This window comes from Xiphophorus maculatus, chromosome 1 (genome assembly GCF_002775205.1).
Source record: "Xiphophorus maculatus strain JP 163 A chromosome 1, X_maculatus-5.0-male, whole genome shotgun sequence".
Lineage (NCBI taxonomy): Eukaryota > Metazoa > Chordata > Actinopteri > Cyprinodontiformes > Poeciliidae > Xiphophorus > Xiphophorus maculatus.
The window spans coordinates 25,032,419-25,051,285 of record NC_036443.1 but is presented as its reverse complement, the minus strand read 5'-3'; the positions used below and the strand labels follow the sequence as shown (position 1 = coordinate 25,051,285).

At 37.5% G+C, this 18,867-nt stretch overlaps 1 protein-coding gene across 2 annotated transcripts; it reads right to left on the bottom strand.

Annotated features, from left to right (window-relative positions):
- Positions 1-918: 918 nt before the first annotated feature.
- On the bottom strand, positions 919-18,623 carry LOC102238115 (uridine-cytidine kinase-like 1). Of its 2 annotated transcripts, none has more exons than XM_005798935.2 (16): positions 18,543-18,623; positions 15,638-15,825; positions 14,581-14,687; positions 13,154-13,324; positions 11,930-12,001; positions 11,611-11,800; positions 11,475-11,536; positions 8,676-8,692; positions 7,393-7,491; positions 7,231-7,324; positions 6,304-6,366; positions 6,094-6,216; positions 5,767-5,874; positions 4,549-4,705; positions 3,307-3,373; positions 919-1,062 (listed from the first exon to the last, which is right to left on the bottom strand). In XM_005798935.2, the coding sequence occupies exons 1-16, from the start codon at positions 18,560-18,562 to the stop codon at positions 1,041-1,043; spliced, it is 1,560 nt and encodes a 519-aa protein (XP_005798992.2). In that variant the 5' UTR covers positions 18,563-18,623; the 3' UTR covers positions 919-1,040. The 2 variants fall into 2 exon arrangements, with proteins under 2 accessions (XP_005798992.2, XP_023182945.1); XM_023327177.1 differs by lacking the exon at positions 18,543-18,623 and adding an exon at positions 16,818-16,967.
- Positions 18,624-18,867: the final 244 nt, after the last annotated feature.

The window sequence follows — 18,867 nt, the reverse complement described above, 5'->3', positions numbered from 1 at the left end:
ATGTGTGTGTGTGTGTGTGTGTGTGCGTGTGTGTGTGTCTGTGTAGGGGTGTGTGTGTGTGTGTGTCTGTGTAGGGGTGTGTGTGTGTGTGTGAATAGTGGGGTCTGCATCTGTGTTGCTGTGGACCGAGGAGGGTGGAGGGGAGGAATGAGAAAAAAAAATAGGTCACCCCTTAAAACAAAAAGCTTGCAGTCAACATCGTAACCGTCTGCTGAATTTCCATTGGCTGGCCTGTCTCCATGGTAACAGGTTAACCTTGAGGCAGTAGTCACATGAGCGAGCCAGTCTTCTGCTGTCTTGGAGGATACAGAGCACGTCGTGTGACATCCCCGTCCACGGTGCCAGCCAGTCACGGTGGGTTGGAGGAAGAAACCAAACAAAAACAAAACAAAACACGGGGCGCCGCTCAGACTGTAGGTGTGAAGACGACACGACATTCACAGCTCCGGTGATGCGCGATAATCTCCCTGTGAGCAGCGTGAATGGCTGAATGAATGAATGCATGAATGAGGAGCTGAGACTGCCTTAAAGTGGGAGATTACCCGATAACAGGGAGCATCACCAGAAGTGGGTTTTATGGCGTGAACACAGCAGAGTGGAGCAAACAGTGCTGGTCATAAAAGCCTCCAAAAACAACCTGAATGTTGTTATAGTCAAGCTTTTTACAGTTTGTAAAGCACAAAACAGAGAATCTAGCACCTAAAATAACAAATTAAATATATTTACAAATGTTTTATATGTAATTCGGGTGTGTAAATGTACCTTCTGTGTTTTTACAGAACGCATTAGTGGAAGGAGCAGAGAGAAACAGGAGATTTCTCCCTGGAAAGAGGGATTAGCCTGAGCGACACTGCCCCCTGCAGGCCGAACAGTGTACCGCAGCCAGGGAGAGCAGGGCGGCCTGCGTGTGAACCCTGCGAGTCTGAGGAGGTAAAAATATTCAGCTGCCAGCCTGTGACCGTCCGTGACCTCAGATGGGAGCCTCTCAGTTCAAGCAGTGGTTTCTACTCGTGTGAGTGCAGAGAAAACTGCATCCAGGCTCAGATCCCCCTCTCTCTCGCTCTACGGAAGAGGATTAGGACAAAAACAAAACAAATAAAAAAAAAAACAACAACATTGGATTTAATGTCAGAATTCTGAGTTTAACCTAAGAATTAGGGGTTTCCCCCCCCCTAGAATTTCAACTTCAATTTCTGAATTTCTTTCTCTGGATTATGAATTTTTTTGTCAGAATTCTGACTCTTTTGGAATTCCAAATAATGTCAGAATTGTGTGGTTTTTTTTCAGACAGCTAAAAATAAAGAATTTATTCTTTAATCCAAGAATTCTGACTTTTTCTCAGAATTCTGACTTTTTTCTTAGAATTCTGACTTTTTTCTTAGAATTCCGAATTTGTTTCTCTCAGAAATTTCACTTTTTTTGGAATTCCGATTAAGGTCGGAATTATGGATTTTTTTTCTCAGAATTCCTATATTAATCTAAAAATCCCAAGTTTTTTCTCAGTATTGAACTTTTTTGTCTCAGAATTCTGATTTTTTTCCCCCTAATAATCAGAATTTCTTAAATTTTTCACCTTTAGGCAAATCTGATCTTAAAACTCAAATCTACCAAATACATTTATGACAGGCTGTCAAGAGTGGATAAAATGCAGGTTTATAAATCCTAAAACAAGAAATAAACAGTTTTGCGATTATTTTTCATGTACTAACAACATAATTGACATAAAATTAGCAATGTTTGTTAATTTGCATCTTGACATGTTTGGTTATTAGAACATTTTCCTCTTTCTTCTCTTTATTTTCCAGCATCTTTGTGTCTCCAAATCTCTCAGTTTTGGCGCCTTGGTCACAACATTTTTTTTAATCAAGAGTCGGCATCAAGGAGTCCATACCAACCGACCGCATGTATTATTTGCATTTTATATGAATGCATGACTCCTGAAATATATTAACAACTGCTGTGTTGAACCAATGCAATGCGAGTGCAATATTGTACTCTTCTTGCAACCACAATTTTGATGTGAATCTCCTGCAAATTAAAGAACTATTGCTATTTTCTCCACTTGTTTGCCCCATGAGAGCATCAATATATAGTAAATTAAAAAAATATGATTAAATGCAGACACTGTGTGAAATTTAGTGATATAAATCTCACTTTTTTAAGTAAGTGGCGTCCTCAAGGACTCTAATGGGAATGTTTTCAAGGACAATATTTGAGTTTGTGGTGCCATGAATACCGTCAAAAACATACAGTTACCTAAAAAATAAGAAATAAAATAGTTTTTAAAAATTATTTCTATCGTTATCACAATAGCACCACAAAATATTGTGATAAAATTCAAATTCCATGACACATTATTAAACCATTTCATTTGAATATGTTGCTGGAGATGAGAAAACTTTTACATAAATGCTCTTTTGTCATTATTTAATCTTATTGGAATGAGATGAAATCTTTAAGGCTCCAATAAATTTCACACAAAATCCAAATGTCCCAAACGTTTTGTGAATAGTGCACAGCAGACAGAGTACACTGCAAACCCCCAAAAGCTTTCAAAGTAATTCTGGTTTAGTTTTACTGCAAATATTTTTCATACACGTGAAATAAGACAAAACTAACTTACAAGTAACTTTTTATCAAGAAACATGAGCTTGTTTTAGGTCAATAAATCCCTAATATTGATGAAAAAGTTCTAGTTCCCTGGCAGATTATGTCACTTATAAAAATACATTTTATAAGTTAAATAATCAAAGTCCTTTTTCATCAATATTAAGGAATTATTTACTTTAAACAAGCTCATATAAAAGCTTGTTGATACGTTATTTACAAATTAGTTGTTTATTTCAGGTGTACTAAGATATTTTCACTGGAAATTCTCTGACCATAAATACTTATTAAGTAGCTTTAGCAGCTAAGTTTTAATATTTTTGCATAGCTTTTTTTTATGTTACATAAAGGTGCAGCATTTCTTGGAAATGAAGACACTTATTATATAACATGCTAAACAAAAAACAAAATGAACATTACAGTGATCTTATGTCTTTCCTGTTGACATTTGTTCTGTTACATTAAACCTAACAAATTATATAAATCTGCACATTTCAAGCATGTTCAGTTTAATTCATTCATATCTTGGTTTAGATTATGAAATAAATGGGATTATTGCAATGCAGGTGATGGCACCAATCTCTATAGAAATATTCAGCACATTTGTAGCTGTTTTATAATACAAAAAATGGTCTGCAGTGTGTAAAATTAATATAAGAATATATTTGGTGTCTGTGCATTAATCAGAGTCACACTGACTCCTGGTTCTCTTCATCGCTCCAACCAACCGACCCATCCGTCCCAAAGTACCGGTCCCCAAAGTCTCCTGAAAACACACAGCGGAGAAATGGCAAACAGAAAGGAAAAGGAGCAGCATTAAAATTTTATTTTACTAAACACATGCAGAAGTTTTTCATAAAATACACAAAAATATAAAACCTATAATCATTTTCATTTAAAACAGAAAACCAATCATTATTTCTACTGCTACTATTTACTGTAATGTTTACTATTATTATGGTTACAGTAATGTTCTATATTTTCTAGAGCAGGGGTGGGCAACTCCAGGCCTCGAGGGCCGGTCTCCTGCAACTTTTAGATGCATCTCTACTTCAACACACCTGAGTCAAATAATGAGGTCATTAGCAGGACTCTGGAGAACTTGACTGAACTTAGGAGGTGATTGAGTTATTGGATTCAAGTGTGTTGGACCAGGGAGACATCTAAGATTTGCAGGACACCGGCCCTCGAGGACCAGGATTGCCCACCCCTGTTCTAGAGTTTTACCCCAGTTTACTTTTTTATTTAGGATAACAAGGTGTAAAAAGAGAAATACAGGATTTTAATACTTTAAAAGTTTGAACGTAATTTAACACAAGTTATTTTTTACATAAGACGGTTCCGATCCAAACGTGTGTTTTTGATGGTTGAAGATTAGTCACAATTTCTGCACTCTCTTTTTTCTGTGTTGCCAATAAGCAGGCCCACATTTATTCAACATATTCTCATTAAAAATATCTTTTTCATCAACAACATATTCCTAGTTAAAGCTGCAGTCAGATCTAATTTTTTTTTAGAGTTTTGTAAGCACAACGCTCTTTTTGTTGTCAAGAATGGCTTTTAGCAATGCTTACAATTTTGCGACAATATTCATTTATATTTTCAATATTTAAAGTTGCAGAGCTCTAAAATGTCTTGATTTTAGTCCTTTAAAATGACAAAATTCAGATTTCCATATGGAGGTCTATAATGGACGAGACCTCCGTGACTCGGACTGAAACTTTACTTAAATCTCATAAAAAGCTGCAGCTTTGTTAACAAACGTCACATTTGATGTCTTAGCAACGTTTTATTTTATCCTCTTTTTAGCATGCAGTTCTTCTAAAGGATATTTAGTTTTACTAATTATAGCGTTTGAGGTTGCTAGTGGTAACTAGCTGCTACCCATCTCTGTTAAAATGAAATGGGTGAATTGAAACTTAAATGTATGTGGCTGCTTACCGATACCAGGAATAACGTGGAAGGATCCGTCCAGGTCCTTGTCCACAGCGGTGGTGATGATCTTGACCTTTGGGAAGGCGTAGGCCACAGAGTGCACTCCCAGTTCAGCCATCAGCAGCGACACCAGCATGATTTTTTCTTCCTGAACCTCATGATCCTGCTCAGACACACACACCAGAGGGACACAGCGGTCAGTGGTTATGTAATCATTTAAAAAAATGTCTTCCAAACATTGTACTAATCAAACTCACCAACTAACGATGCAAATAGTTTATTATATTAACATTTGTTTCACTCGATACGCTTAGACTTTCTTTTAGTATTGTCGTTTTGCCGCCATCCAGCAGAGGGCGCCGCTGGTCATTCTGAGCCTTTAATATAGAAACAAAGATGGCGGCGGAGCTATTGCACGACTCGAAAGAGAAACGGTCTAAACCAGTAAACGGTCCGGTGTGGGGTGGAAAATGCACTTTATGATGTTATGTTTTGAAATATAAACTCTCGACAAACTCATGAAGTTGTTATCTTAGTAGCTCTTATTCAGCCGAGCTGCTTCAACTTTATTAATCAAATATTATAGATGTGCTACAAAGACGAGGATGTGATTACAGAAAAGCAGAAAATATGTAAAATGATTGGGGGGCATGATGATTTTGAGCTGTCGTGAGTTAATTCATATAATGGAAAGAAACTTTCACACTCCTTCAAGAGCAACCAGAGACAGTACTTCTGTTTGAACATCTCTCTGTTTCACATATTATTTTCATCGTTCGTTTTTCTATTCTGTAACCTAAGAGATTTTTAAAATATATCTAGGTTTAATAATGTGGAAAACCCCCACAATTTTCTATTTATTCAGTCAATATTTAATAGAGAGGATGACACAAAATAATGTTAAAATTTAAAGAATATTTTTGAAATTCAGCATTATGGAAAATGTAAGAGAAGAATTTCAACTTTTGGAGCTCAGAAAAGTCCTTTTTTTTTTATAGAAAATTTCTGAGATTAATCTAAAAGTTTTGGAATCTTTTGGTGGAAATTTATTGCTCCTTTTTTATTTTCTACCTACAAATGCCCAAATGAACCATCATTCGATTGATAAGCGCAATCAACTTTAGACGAACTCATTAATCAATAACTTGCATCCCTATCACAAACCAAACACAAACGGGCGTGTTGGGGTTGAGTGAGGTTGACTCATAGCTAATCTCCACCCACCAGCAGAACCCGGACCGCCATCATGGCCGCGGCGCCGGTGGAGACGGTGCTGTCCATCAAGATGACGTGATCCTCGCTGATGTCTTTGGGCAAGCGCAGGTAGTGCAGCTGGCCAGGCCAGAGCGGTTGCCACGGTTACAGGCACAGGACAGGTAGTTACCACGGAGACAAGAATCACCGGGAAGAATTTATATATATATATATATATATATATATATATATATATATATATATATATATAAATATAAAAGAACAATGGTGGAAAGTCATTTTGAGACGCTGTGTAGAATGGCAAACGGGTCGGATCGGGTCGAGAGTTTCCGCTACCTCTGGCTCGCCGGAGTCCATGTTGGTCTGGATCAGGATCTTCCCAATGCGGACGTCCTTGCACACGGCCCTCAGGGCGGGTTCCATGGTCTCTCCTGCCCTCAGGATGGAGACGCCGGTGATCTGCGGAGGCGAGGAAGAGGAAGAGGAAGTGGAGTGAAGGCGAGGAGAGGAGAACGCTCCACAGGAAGTCAAGAGAACGTCGCTCACTCCTTTCCCCTTGTAGCTGCGCCCGTCGTAGTCCGGGCCTTGCGGAGTCTGAACCACACAAGGCTGCAGAAAGAAACAACAAAAAGAGAAGCACACAGGAAAGTTGTTTTTTTTGAGCTGACATGGACTGTAGCAGGTAGAGTATCCAAAAAATTTACTCTAGTGAAAGTAAAAGGTTGCCGTCCTAGAAATGAATCCAGTAAGTGTAAAATAGTATAAATATTTGGTAAAAAAAGCAATACTTCAACATTTTAAACTCAAAAAATAAAAGAAATACAGTAATTTGGTAAAAATGTATCACTCTGATTAATCATTTAATATAAAAAAAATACATAATCAGACGGACCAAAATAAAAGTATATGTTGAACTTTTGGCATTTTAAGGATCAAAGTGAAAATAATTCATATAAATAATATAACCACAAAATAACAAAATCAGGAAAAAGAAACATATGTCTGAATTAATTTCTTTAAATAGGAAACTTAAAAACTGCAGCTTTGTGTCTGTTTGTTTCAGCAAGATGTTTTAAGTTAATAATTGCTTAATATTGATGAATAAGTTCCAGTTTCACTGACAAATTATGTCATTTAAAACCAGTCACTTTTACCATGTTATAAATGAAATAACCTACCAGTAGAACTAGTACTTTTTAATACATTTTTAGCCATTATTGACTTAATACAAACTCCTATATCTTTGCTGAAAAGCTACTTGTAAATTAGTTTTGTCTCATTTCAAGTGTACTAAGATAGTTGCACCAGAAACTAAACCAAAAATGCTTAGTAAGGTTTTGTGTTTTTGCAGTGAATCGACTCCAGAACACTTTGGTTAAAGAAAAATAAGAAAATCAGTCAACTCAAGGACAGCAGGGTACTTAAAATGCAAGGCTGCATGTTTTGAACATCCATTTTCTAATTTAAACCCACCTGAGAGGGTAGAAAAGTCAGAGCATGTTCGATGAGAAGACGCATTAATCTCTTTGAGTAGAAGATGAACTCATCTCGGCTCGTCTCTCTGTTCCTGCAGCAGAGAAACAACCTTCAGCTTAAAGTATGTAATTCTTCACGTGAACCTGCGTGTCGTCGTACCTGATGATGGTGTGCAGGCCGCGGACCTGCGGCGAGCTCTCCAGCACGCTGAGCGTCTGAGGCAGCGGCTGCGTCTGCTGGACCGAGGCGAGCAGAGCTCTGGAGAAAAAAATATGAAGAAAAAGGGTTTTACTTTTATTTACTCTGATAGAAACTCAAAAGTCCAGCCACAAGTTTACATACACTCACCTTAGGACTCAGTACATTTTAAAAGCATGAAATGGATACAAATGTTTGAATTTCCACTGGATATTTGATCAGAATCAGCAGTATCAGAATAAGATTTATTGACCAAGATTGTGTGCAAAAACAAGGAATCTGACTTTGGTTTTAAAGCGCTCAGGCCTAAATTATAAATATATAAACCTCAGAGAAAATAAAATAAGATTTTGCAGCCATTTTATACACAAAATGAGTAAAATAGGATTGTTGTTGTCCAAATATGTTTAATTCGCTTCCCGGTAGAGTAGCTAACCCTTCTAGCTGTTCATCAGAGTGAAATCTGACAAGTATTTTATGTTTAATTTATAGTGCAAATATGTTAATACACTTGAAATAAGACAAAACAAAATAACAAGAAACTTTTCAGCAAGATGGGAGCTTGTCATACATCAATAGTTCCTTTCTATAGATGAAAAAGAACTAGGGAAAATGTCCTGTTATAAGTAAAATAATCTGACAATGGAACTAGTACTTTTTCATTAATATTAAGAAAATATTTACTTAAAAAATGCTCCAATCTCCTGGTAAAAAGTTACTTGTAATTCAGTTTTGTCTTATTTTATGTTTGCTAAGATATTTTCACAAGAAACTCGACCCAACTTGGTACGATTTAGTGTTATTGAAGTGTATCTACCATCTGTGTAGCACCGATTTGAAGGTAAATGTCCAACTGGAATGTGTCCAGAATGTGTGGGGTCTGCAGGGATGTTGTCGGCCCTTTTCCTGACCCTAGACCTCTACAACTCCTGGACGGAGGGAAAAAAATTGTTTTTGTTCTTGTTTCATCTGTCTGAGGGAGATTTGTTGGATGTTCAGAAGCAACCAACAAATTCCCTCTGAGAAAAGTTTAATGGTTCAACAAAACAAAAACAACGATATAGTTCATGATCACTCAAAAGAAAATAAGAACTTAAAAGTCCAATATTAATAAGATATTTGTACATATGAAGAATGTGTGTAAACGTCTGACTACGTGAAGGTCAAAGTGCACACAGAGGCAATAAATCTGCCATCGAGTCAAGTTGTAGTTGCTGGGGAAGCTAAAATATGTTTCAGCGTACCTGACACTGAGCTCACGCTGCACAAAGAGAAAAGAAATTAAATGAAAAGACAAAGAAAATCAAGGCAAAGCAGAAAAGACTGTCATTAAAACATAATAATCCTACAAAACTCCTGGATGAGACGGACATTTAGATGCGTTTAAAGACCCAGTTCCAGTTTGAACAACGTGAAACTCACTCAAACTAAGTTAAAGATTGTGTTGAGGAAGGAAAACATCCAGAGATTATTAGTTTGGGATTTTTCTGGTCGATTTCTATGTCTCTACATATTGCTCATAAAATCTTCTAGGGCTGAAACGATTCCTCGAATGATTCGAGTCCCTCGATTATTAAAATTCCTGGAGGAAAATTTGCCTGCCTCGAAGCTCCATTAATTTATATGTTATTATTTAGCGCACCGTGTTCCAGCCGGGACTTTACTTACATTGCACAGAGCTCTGACTTCCACCTCTGAGTTGTTGACAAAAGCTTAGTGTTAGCGGCATAACGTCCAATTTTCAAGTTCCCCAATCCGTGGGAATTTTATTGATTAATGATAACGCCTGGGTTTTCATCGTTTTTGGGGGATCAATAAACATCCTTAAAATGACTGGCGCGATGCCTGGAGTACGGCAGCCTTTTTCTTCCGGGAGCTGCTGGTTGAAAGCAAACAGCGGGAAGAGGCTGCGGGATTATTTATACAGGTGAGCAGATAGACTGAACATGGCGGGCAGCTGAGTAGTTGATGGTTACAGTGTAAGTGTAGCTTTATGGACGAACTGCACAATACATTTTATATCATCCCGGTCTGAACAAACGGGTGGCGGAGCGCATCTGGCGGTACATGGCTGGTAGATGAGTTTCTGAGTGTGACGAATGAAGGTGCCGTAAATATCCCCCCGTTCTTACGTCCGTCCCCTGGTCTACCGGTCGTACATTAGGTTTGTTCGTTCGTCTTTGCCCCCCGGACTTAAGTTCATCTGTCCTCTGATCTATTTCCTCCTCTTCACCCCCATCTTGCGCTCGTTCGCTAGCCTGCCCCCCGGCCCAACTCCAGGCGACATTTCCCATGTTCTCAAACCCAAAGCTTGACAGGTAAGGGGCAAGGTGAGAATTCATCTATTAAACTCACTGAAGACGAACATTTAAACTAACAGCTGGAGCATAGACATTGTTTATAAGCGTATTTGTGAGCCTGCCTCCTTATTATTAAATTTAATAGAATTTCAGATTTTTGTATAACTTTTCTTCAGGTTAACTCAGACAGTGAGCTATTATTGTTACTAAACTACAAAAAAGTAACTGTTAGGGATGCTCAAAAATGAAAAATTGGACTGATATTGATTTCTGATAGTAACGCGGTGTTATGCCAGATTTCCCAATATTTTATTTAGTTGTTTTTTTTATCCGATTACTTGATTAATCGTAAGAATAATCGATAGATTACTCGATTACTAAAATATTTCTTTACAACAGCCCTAAATCTTCGTTAAACAGCCATTTAGAAAACAAATTTTAATATGGACAAATAAACAATACAATATTGTTCAGTTTTAAATGGGGTCTGTACTGGGAGCAACGTAATTTTTTAGTATTTTATTGATAGTTTTTGTTTTTAAAGTACTAAAATTTGTCTACAGGCCACTAAAATCAGTTCACCATGTTAAAAAATTGGTTTAAAGTTGATAAACTGTTTAAGTCTGAAAAAAGTATATGCTAACACTCTAGCTCTCACATCAAACCAACTTTTTGGCCTACTCATTTCTCCACAACAATAATAATAATAATAAATTAATATTTGCTCAAGTTTTAGTTTTTGCCTCTTTTTCTTTACGTTTTTCTTATGTCTTTTAAACTACATATGGGGTTCACCAAGGTGCCGTACTGGGAGAAATGTCGTTTTTTTGAGTAAGTTATTGATTTTCTTCAGTTTTAAAAATACTAAAATTTGTCTTTTATGCCACTAAAATCAGCCCACTATGGTTAAAGATCGTCTTGATGTCAATAAATTGACTAAATCAGAAATAAAGGTAATATTCTAATACTTTAGCTCACACATTCAAACCATTTTTTAAAGTATTAATTTCTTCATAATTATAGTAACAATTATATATAATAAATACCTGGATATTTGCTTGAATTTTGGTGGTTGCCTCTTTTTCTTCAAAACTTTGTTTTTTAAACTACACAAAGTAATCTGTGTCCCATCAGATTTTTTGAAGCCACTGTCACACAATTAAAAAATCATTTTATTTTTTTGAATAGATACAAATTAATTTCTATTCTTAACTGCCTTTTTTTCATTCTATTGTCCAAATTGCCTCAAAATTTCATGTTTCATTGTTTTCCACCAAAGGAACATATTTTTTTCCTCTAGTAAATCTAACAATTTGCATATAAAAAGAAAAAGGAAAGAATTAAGCTTTTAATTATGATTTTCCATGCTGTTGTACAGAAAACAAATGTTTAGGATCAGTGTTGCAGCCAATTTTCCATACAGGCTAAAATAATACACTACAAACATTTAAATATACATATTTGGAATAATAAAAAATAAACCAACAAGTTAACTTTTGTTCTGAAAAACAAAACTAGCTTTTTAGAAATTCAGAAAATTTATTAGTATTTGTAAAGTGTGGTGTTGGCTGAAGTTAATAATGAAATTTATAAATTAAAAAATGGTCAACTTTATGTTGATTTGTAATGTTTCTACAGCTTTAAAAGAGTTTTTTTTTTTGTTTTATAGTCACAAGTGAATCACAATAAAATAAAAGTGCGTAAGTTACATCTGTTGAACACATGGGGGCGTCACATGCTAACCTCCTCCAGCTGGCTGTGGACGTGCTGAACTATCAGATCGATGGCCACCATGTTCCCACCACCTTCACAAGAGAAACATAAGTCAGACGTTGCTGGAACATCGTTCCCTGTTCAAGATGGCCGCAGCGGCGCAAACCTCGAGGCACAACGATGTCGGCCAGCCTCATGGTGGGTTCAATGTACTGCTCAAAGGCAGGCTTCACAAACTTGTTGTACTGCTTGATGACGCCTTCAATGTCCCGGCCGCGCTCTGTGATGTCCCTGCGGAGCCGGCGGACGAGTCGGATGTCTGAGTCTGTGTCCACAAAGATTTTCATATCCAGCAGCTGCAGACGGGCAGAAAGAGAAACACCTTCAGTCGCTCCGACTTCAGCAGAGCTGCCGCAAAAAACAGCAGCTTCTGATTATTTCACAGAGTTCTTCAAATATGGAGGAATGAAAGATGTGCTGCATACCTGAAGAAGCTCTTTGTCTACAAAAGACATTATTCCCTCGAATATGATAACACTCGCGCCGTACACATTTTTCTGCAGAAAGAGAAAAAGCCAAAGTATGAGGAGGAGAAATGAAGAAAGCAGCGACAAGTCTGACGGACAATTTAATTTCACTTTGCTTCTATAATCTCAAATTTAAAAATTCAGTCCTCAAACATACAACTGTACTTTCTTTTTCTTAAAATGCTAAGACACATTTTTTATTTAGTTGTTACACACTGCAAAAAAAACACAAAATCAAGTATGTTTGGTCCAATTTCTGCTGCCGGTGCCCAACTTTTCAGCAAGATATAAAAGTTTGTTTTAATCTATAATTCCATAATATAGATTAAAAAGTCCAAGTTCCACTGGAAAATTATTTCACTTATGACGTGGTGGAAATATTTGTGCTCTCAAGAGGGAAAAAATGTTTACTTTTATTAATCTGACGGAGACACAGGTTTACATGAACTCACCTTGGGCTTGAATAAATCTTATAAGCATTAATTGGGTGCAAATTTATGAATTACCTGTGGATATTTCACCAAAATCAGCAAATTTAGAATCAGATTCATTGACCAAGAATGTGTGCACAAACAAGGAAAGTATACATTTATTAACTTTAGAGGAATAAATAAGGATAAAGGAACAATATGCATGCATTGCAGCTATTTTTAATATATAAAGTGAGAAAAATAGGATTTTTGTTTATTTTAGCTTCATGGTGAAGTAGCTAACCCCTCTAGCTGTAATGTGTTCATTGTGCTCATCAGAAAGAGACACTACACTGTAAAAACACAAAATCTTACAAGGTATTTTTGGTCTAGTTTCTAGAGCAAATACCTTAGTACACTTGAAATAAGACTAAATTAATTTAGAATTGAATTTTCAGCAGAATAAGAGCTTGTTTTGAGTCAACAATTCCTTAATATTGAATAAAAAAGTACTAGTTCCACTGGCTGACTATTTCACTGATAACATGGGAAAAATGTCTTGTTATAAGTGAAATAATCAGCCAGTGGAGCTAGAATGGTTTCATCAATATTAAGGAATTATTTAGTTAAAACAAGCTCCCATATCTTGCTGAAAAGTTACATATAAGTCAGATATTTGCAGTAGAAACTAGACAAAAATATTTGGTTGATTTTGTATTTTTTGCAGTGCAGTAATAAATACGCTTTTATCCATGACCAGAGCAACACGTACCCAGTCTTTCTGCCTCCCATGCGTGGTGAAGTCATACACTGGGATCTTGACGCTCTTTCCCTGCTTCAGCTTTCGCAGTGTGGCCACCAGCAGCTCAAAGTCGAACGCCCCCGGATGGTCAAAGTTGTAGTCGTTCTGCGCTGCCAGGAGCTGCTCCTCTGGGGATAAAACCTGCAGCAAACACAGCATGGAGGCCTCTTCAAGACGCCGTGTAGCCTCAGGAAAACAAGCAGCTCTTTGGCAAATCATTCTAACTACTCGTAACACCAGAATCTCTGCTATTCGGTCCACGATCAAACCGAGTCTAATGGACTATCAAGTGACGTAGATTCACATTTTGTACGTTTCTGTTGCTTCGTTTGGGTTTCTTCTGCTTCTACAAACAGCCAAAGCACTTAAAAACAAAAACATCCACACGTTCTTTTGTCAGTAAGTTAATGTTTTTGGGTGTTTGGAAAATGAGCCATTTCAGAAACCTCCGGAATCTATTGACACAAATCAGCAGGCACTGCCCGTCACCTAGCAACCACAGCCAAGCCCAGCCGTTACCTAGCAACCAAAGCTGAGTTCCAGGGCCAGCTGGGTTTTTTTCAGAATCAAAATTCCTTCCTTTCTTTTTCTTTCTTTCACAATGAAAGAAAGAAAGCACAATGAAATTTAAAAAAATAGAAACCCTCAAAGGCATGTCAAATAAATAAATAAATAAAATAATAAATATAAAAAATAAAGTAGAGACACAGAAACAACTGGGATGTTAAGAAAAATTTAAATTAATAAATGATGGTCAGGTTTTAGATGAATTATCTGTGTTTAAAGCAACAACAACAGCAGCTCTTGGGCCTTAGATGTTTTTTTTTTGTTTTGTTTTGTTGTGCTGTACAATGGCTGCTGAAAAAGTTAAGTGTTTGGTTGTTGACTTACCAGAAAGAAACCACTTGTTGCATTTTTGTTGGTTGTCCAGGAGGCTTTACTAATGCTTTTCAAAGATGTACGGCTGTATAATTGGGAATCTAATTGCGTCAATTTTCACGTGCGAGTGTAAATGTTGAGTCGCTAGCAGCAGCTTATTTGGATTTAAAATGACAAGATGCACCAAAACAGGTCATTCTGAAAGGAGCTCAAACTGAGCAGAGTAAAATCACATTTTTTAAGAATAATTTTATGCAAAAGAATGTAACAAACATGCTTTGTAAAGCCCACAGATCTATCCTAACCTGTTCACTTTTAATTGCAGCAATGGCATAAACATACATGATACATGCAGACAAACAGAAAGCGTGACGGCTTGTTAAATGGTTCTGTGACTGAAAACATCGGCATAACAAAACAGCAAGAGGATGAAAATACTTCCTTCTAAAGACGATTTCTTCCTGCAGTAAATCCACATATAAGCATGAGCAACGTATAGAAAAGGAAGAACTGCTCACCTTGTAGAAAGAATCCATAGACAGAAGCACAACCCACGGCACATCGAGCGCCTCGATGATCTTGTTGGCCACAGTGGTCTTCCCTGAGGCGCTGCCCCCACACAGACCTGCAGACACAAAGATCTCAGCTTTTCTGGGTGAATCTAATGTTGTCTGGTGGTATGAATGACTGATTACATTAAAGTGTTCACGGACATCACAGCCGGCCCAAGGTATATGAGAGTTAAGCGGCTGCTTAGGGCCCCCAAAAACACCCAGCTAGCATGATAAAAAAAAAAACTACATATTTAGAATAATTTTGTATTTTTGGACTCTATTGAATGCTCCAAATTACAAATAAAAGTACAGCAACATAATAAGCAATAAAGGTTCAAAGGAATGAGTGTCAACTTATTAAAAGATGTCATAAAATAATACAGTCTAAATGCTTTACACATGGAAAAACAATTTATATTATTGTTATAGTTGTTTAACTTGTTTACTGTAAATTTACCATTTTGTTAGCTTATGTCACTTTCAAATAGTTAAGGTAATAAGGCAGACTTAAATACGACACTGCATTTTAAGATGTTCAAACAGAAAAATGGACGCAAGCATTTTCTTTTCAGAGTGGAATCAGCTCCAGACTGAACTAAAGTTGTCAGATCTTATTTTGTTAGACTTTTTTCCAGCGGTTCTTAAAAAGATGCAAAGGGATTCTACATTGGTTTTAAACTTGCCCATATGTTTTAATTTGTTTCACTGTTGTGTAACCGTGTTGTTATGTGTTGCAGATTTCTGACCAAGGCAAAAAAGAAAAATAATTTGTTTAGTTCACTACTCTTGTAAAATCAACAGCTGTAATCACACTGGTATGATGTAAGCTAATTACAAATTATGCTAGCTGGTATGTCAGGAATGATAAAGGATCCGGTGTTGGTATGTTGTTATGTGGGGCCCAAAATGAAAATAGTGCTCAGGGCCCCCAAAAGATTTGGGCTGGCCCTGATGGACATGAAGAGAGAACGGTACAAAATGGTGGATTCTGTAACATGAAGGAGGAGAAACGGCGTCATACCGATGACGAAAGCCTCTTTGGACTGAGCGCCGTGCTCGTCGTACCAGGGAGGGCGGCCGGCGGTGTAGATGGTACGTGTGCCGGTGCGGAGCAGAGGTGGTTCTGTTTTACTCAGAGAGGTGGCGCTCTTCCTGCGGGGGGCCCCGGCGTGAGGCAGGAGCCGGTCCAGCGAGTCCTCTCCGCTCCCACTGCAGCACAGCAAGCAGCAGGCGGGTCAGAGACGACGCAGCAACAGATCTGATCTGATCCAGCTTTATCATCTACGGCAGCATTTCCAGAATAGCTTCAGCATTCAGCTTTGACTTCTGATGACATTTTTCACACAATAAATCCAAGTGCTTGGTGATGCTGTGAGGTTAGTTTTTCATATTTCTCTCTCTAAAACAAACACAAGTCACATTTGCTTTGGTCTCATTCTCTTAGGGTTATGATGCATTTCCCTGTCAAAGTTAAAAACATGTAAAGACTGAAATGTCCAATTTCTTAGTTAAATCTAAACATCTGTGATGAATTTGGTAAAATTTCTGGAAGGCTTTTAAAGATGGGGAGAGAAAGAGGGACGGATAGACAGATGGATTGATTGATGGATGGATGGACGGAAGGATTAATAGTTTGATGGATAATTTGATGGATGGATGGATGAACAGTAATCTTAGGCTTATATTTCATTAGTTGACCTGAATTCAAAGTCCAAATAAAATGAAAACACGCATGCCAAACAAGATGGCCGCCCTGGGAGTGCTGCTATGAACTCTGGAAATCCAAGGAGTGCGTTGGTAAAAGCAAAGTTTAAAAAAGCCCAGATTTTACAAAAATTTAATTGCCAAAAGACAAATATTCAATCAACCGATATAGTAAATTTATCGCCCCGCCATCATAGTGACGACACTTAGCCTGAATGTAGCTAGCAGAGCTGCTAGCTACATTCAGGCTCTTTCTCATTTTTTATGAGACATGAATGGAAATGAAAACTAATGACTTTCCCATTTGAATCTGACACCGAGCCAAATTAATCTCAAACCTAAATCCAGAACCTGCACTTCCCCTGACCTCTGACCTCTGGACGCACCGCGTTTAAATCGCTCTCCACGTATGAAAACCGTCATGTGGGGGATGGGGGGGGGGGGGCAGCATTCCTCCCACCGGTGATGAGCAACAACACGGCCCAGTCAGCGCTTACCTGCGGTCGCTTCTCAGTGACCAGCATCCGGAGATTCGGGCTCCGGTGCAGTCAAGCAGAGACATATCCGATCCGCTCGACATCTCGCTGCTCTCTAGCCGGTCGGTTACCGTGGCAACCTCCCCGAAACAACACCCGGTGGGCCCGGGGCCGTGGAGGAACCTGTTGCTGTGTGCAGCTCGGCTTGCAGCCTGAACTATCAGCGGTAAAGCTGCTCCACGCTGCTGCCACAGCGTGGGACGCTAAGAGGATCACTGACGGAAAAGAGCCGCTCGGCTGGTATAAATAGAGACACCTGGAGGACCAGGTGCTCTTCACGGGATGACCGCCGAGTCCAGAACACATCAGATTAAGGCTGCAGCTATGATTATTTTAGTCATCTATCGATTATTCTGATGACTAATCAACTAATCGCATTTTTTAAAAAAAATCATTTTAACCACTTAAAACGGCAGTATGTAACTTTTATAAAGAATATGATTATTACATATTTGTTAAAACTGTCACAATGTCATAGCCAAATATTTTTATTCAAGTAACAGTAAAATGTGTCCAAGAAATTACTCAAGTAAGAGTGAAAAAGTATTTTTATTAAATATTAAAATGTCTATTCGAGTACTGAGTAACCGATCAAATTATCAATCATTTAATAAAATTACAGTCAGACAGAACAAAATATAAAGTTAAGTGGAAATTTTGGTATTTTAAGGATGAAAATGACAATAATTCATATGAGTAACAAAAAAAAAAAGGAAATCAGGCAAAATAATGATTTTTCCAAATTAGTTTTCCAATAAAAAATTCATAAAGGTTCAGCAAAAACTGCAGGTGTGTGTCTGTGTCTGGTGAAATTTTGGCTAAAACATGTTTGTTTTTCATTCAGTGGGTAGAAATACTTCAAAATAAAATTACTAAAGTAAAAGTAAAAAGTACAGCATAGTAAAAAGTACATTGTTTTAAAGTTACTCAAGCAAATGTCACTATAGTACCAACCAGCTACACCATGTGCACCATGTAAGTGTTTCATAATCTGTTATAATGAAAAAAACAAATGATAATAATAAGATAACGGTAATAGTACCACAAAATATTGTGATAAAATTCCAATGTCGCCTACTGCTAGTATAGTACCAAACAATTGTAACCAGGTAAGAGCATAGGAGATATATCAACATATATTTACTTAAGTAAAATATTCTGTTCAAATGTTCAGAACATCTGATTTAATATTTAAAACGTCATCAGACAAAACTATAAAGTTATAAGCAAATTGGTTTATTTAAAAGACCAAAATAAAAAAATGTTACACAAGCAGTACAACTACAGAATAATAAATTCAATCTGAATTAATATTTTAATCATGAACCCAAAACACAGACAGATTCATGTTATTCTCTTGGTGGATGGAGATCTAGAGGTTTCCTACCAATCTGTGACCTATGCCGTGACGTAATTCCCTTCACTTACTTTTAACTCCGTGTTTGATCAACAGCGATGTAAGTGAATAAATACACAATAATATCAACACTTAGTCGCAGCTGTTGTCACATGTGGATGACGGTTGTTTTGTTTGGATGAAGTGGCAGAAACAGAGGGGGTCAGTGTTACGTCACAGGATAACCAAGCTGTTGCGGAATGGATGCGGTTAATAAACACGTCATTATTTGTTTTCCTGTGTTTGTCATTTAAAAACAGGTAAAAGCAACGAATGGGAGCGGGGTGTACCTGTCCGAGCGGGAAGTCATTATTTTCCGTCTCTCTGCATCCGCCGGAATCCCGCATCGACTGCAGCCTTGAATGGAGTCCGTCTTAGGCACGCTGGAGGATTGTGGGTAATGTAGTTAATCAGAACCATCATCATTAATCCGTCTCCAGAGATTGGGCAGAGCAGACAAAAATTGTACTCAAATAAGAGGAACGCTACTTCAACTTATTTTTACTCAAGTAAAAGTAAAAAGTAGCCATCCAAGAAATTACTCGAGTAAAAGTATTTGGTAAAAAAAAACCTAAGTACTGAGTAACTGATCAAATTATTAAATGATTAATATTT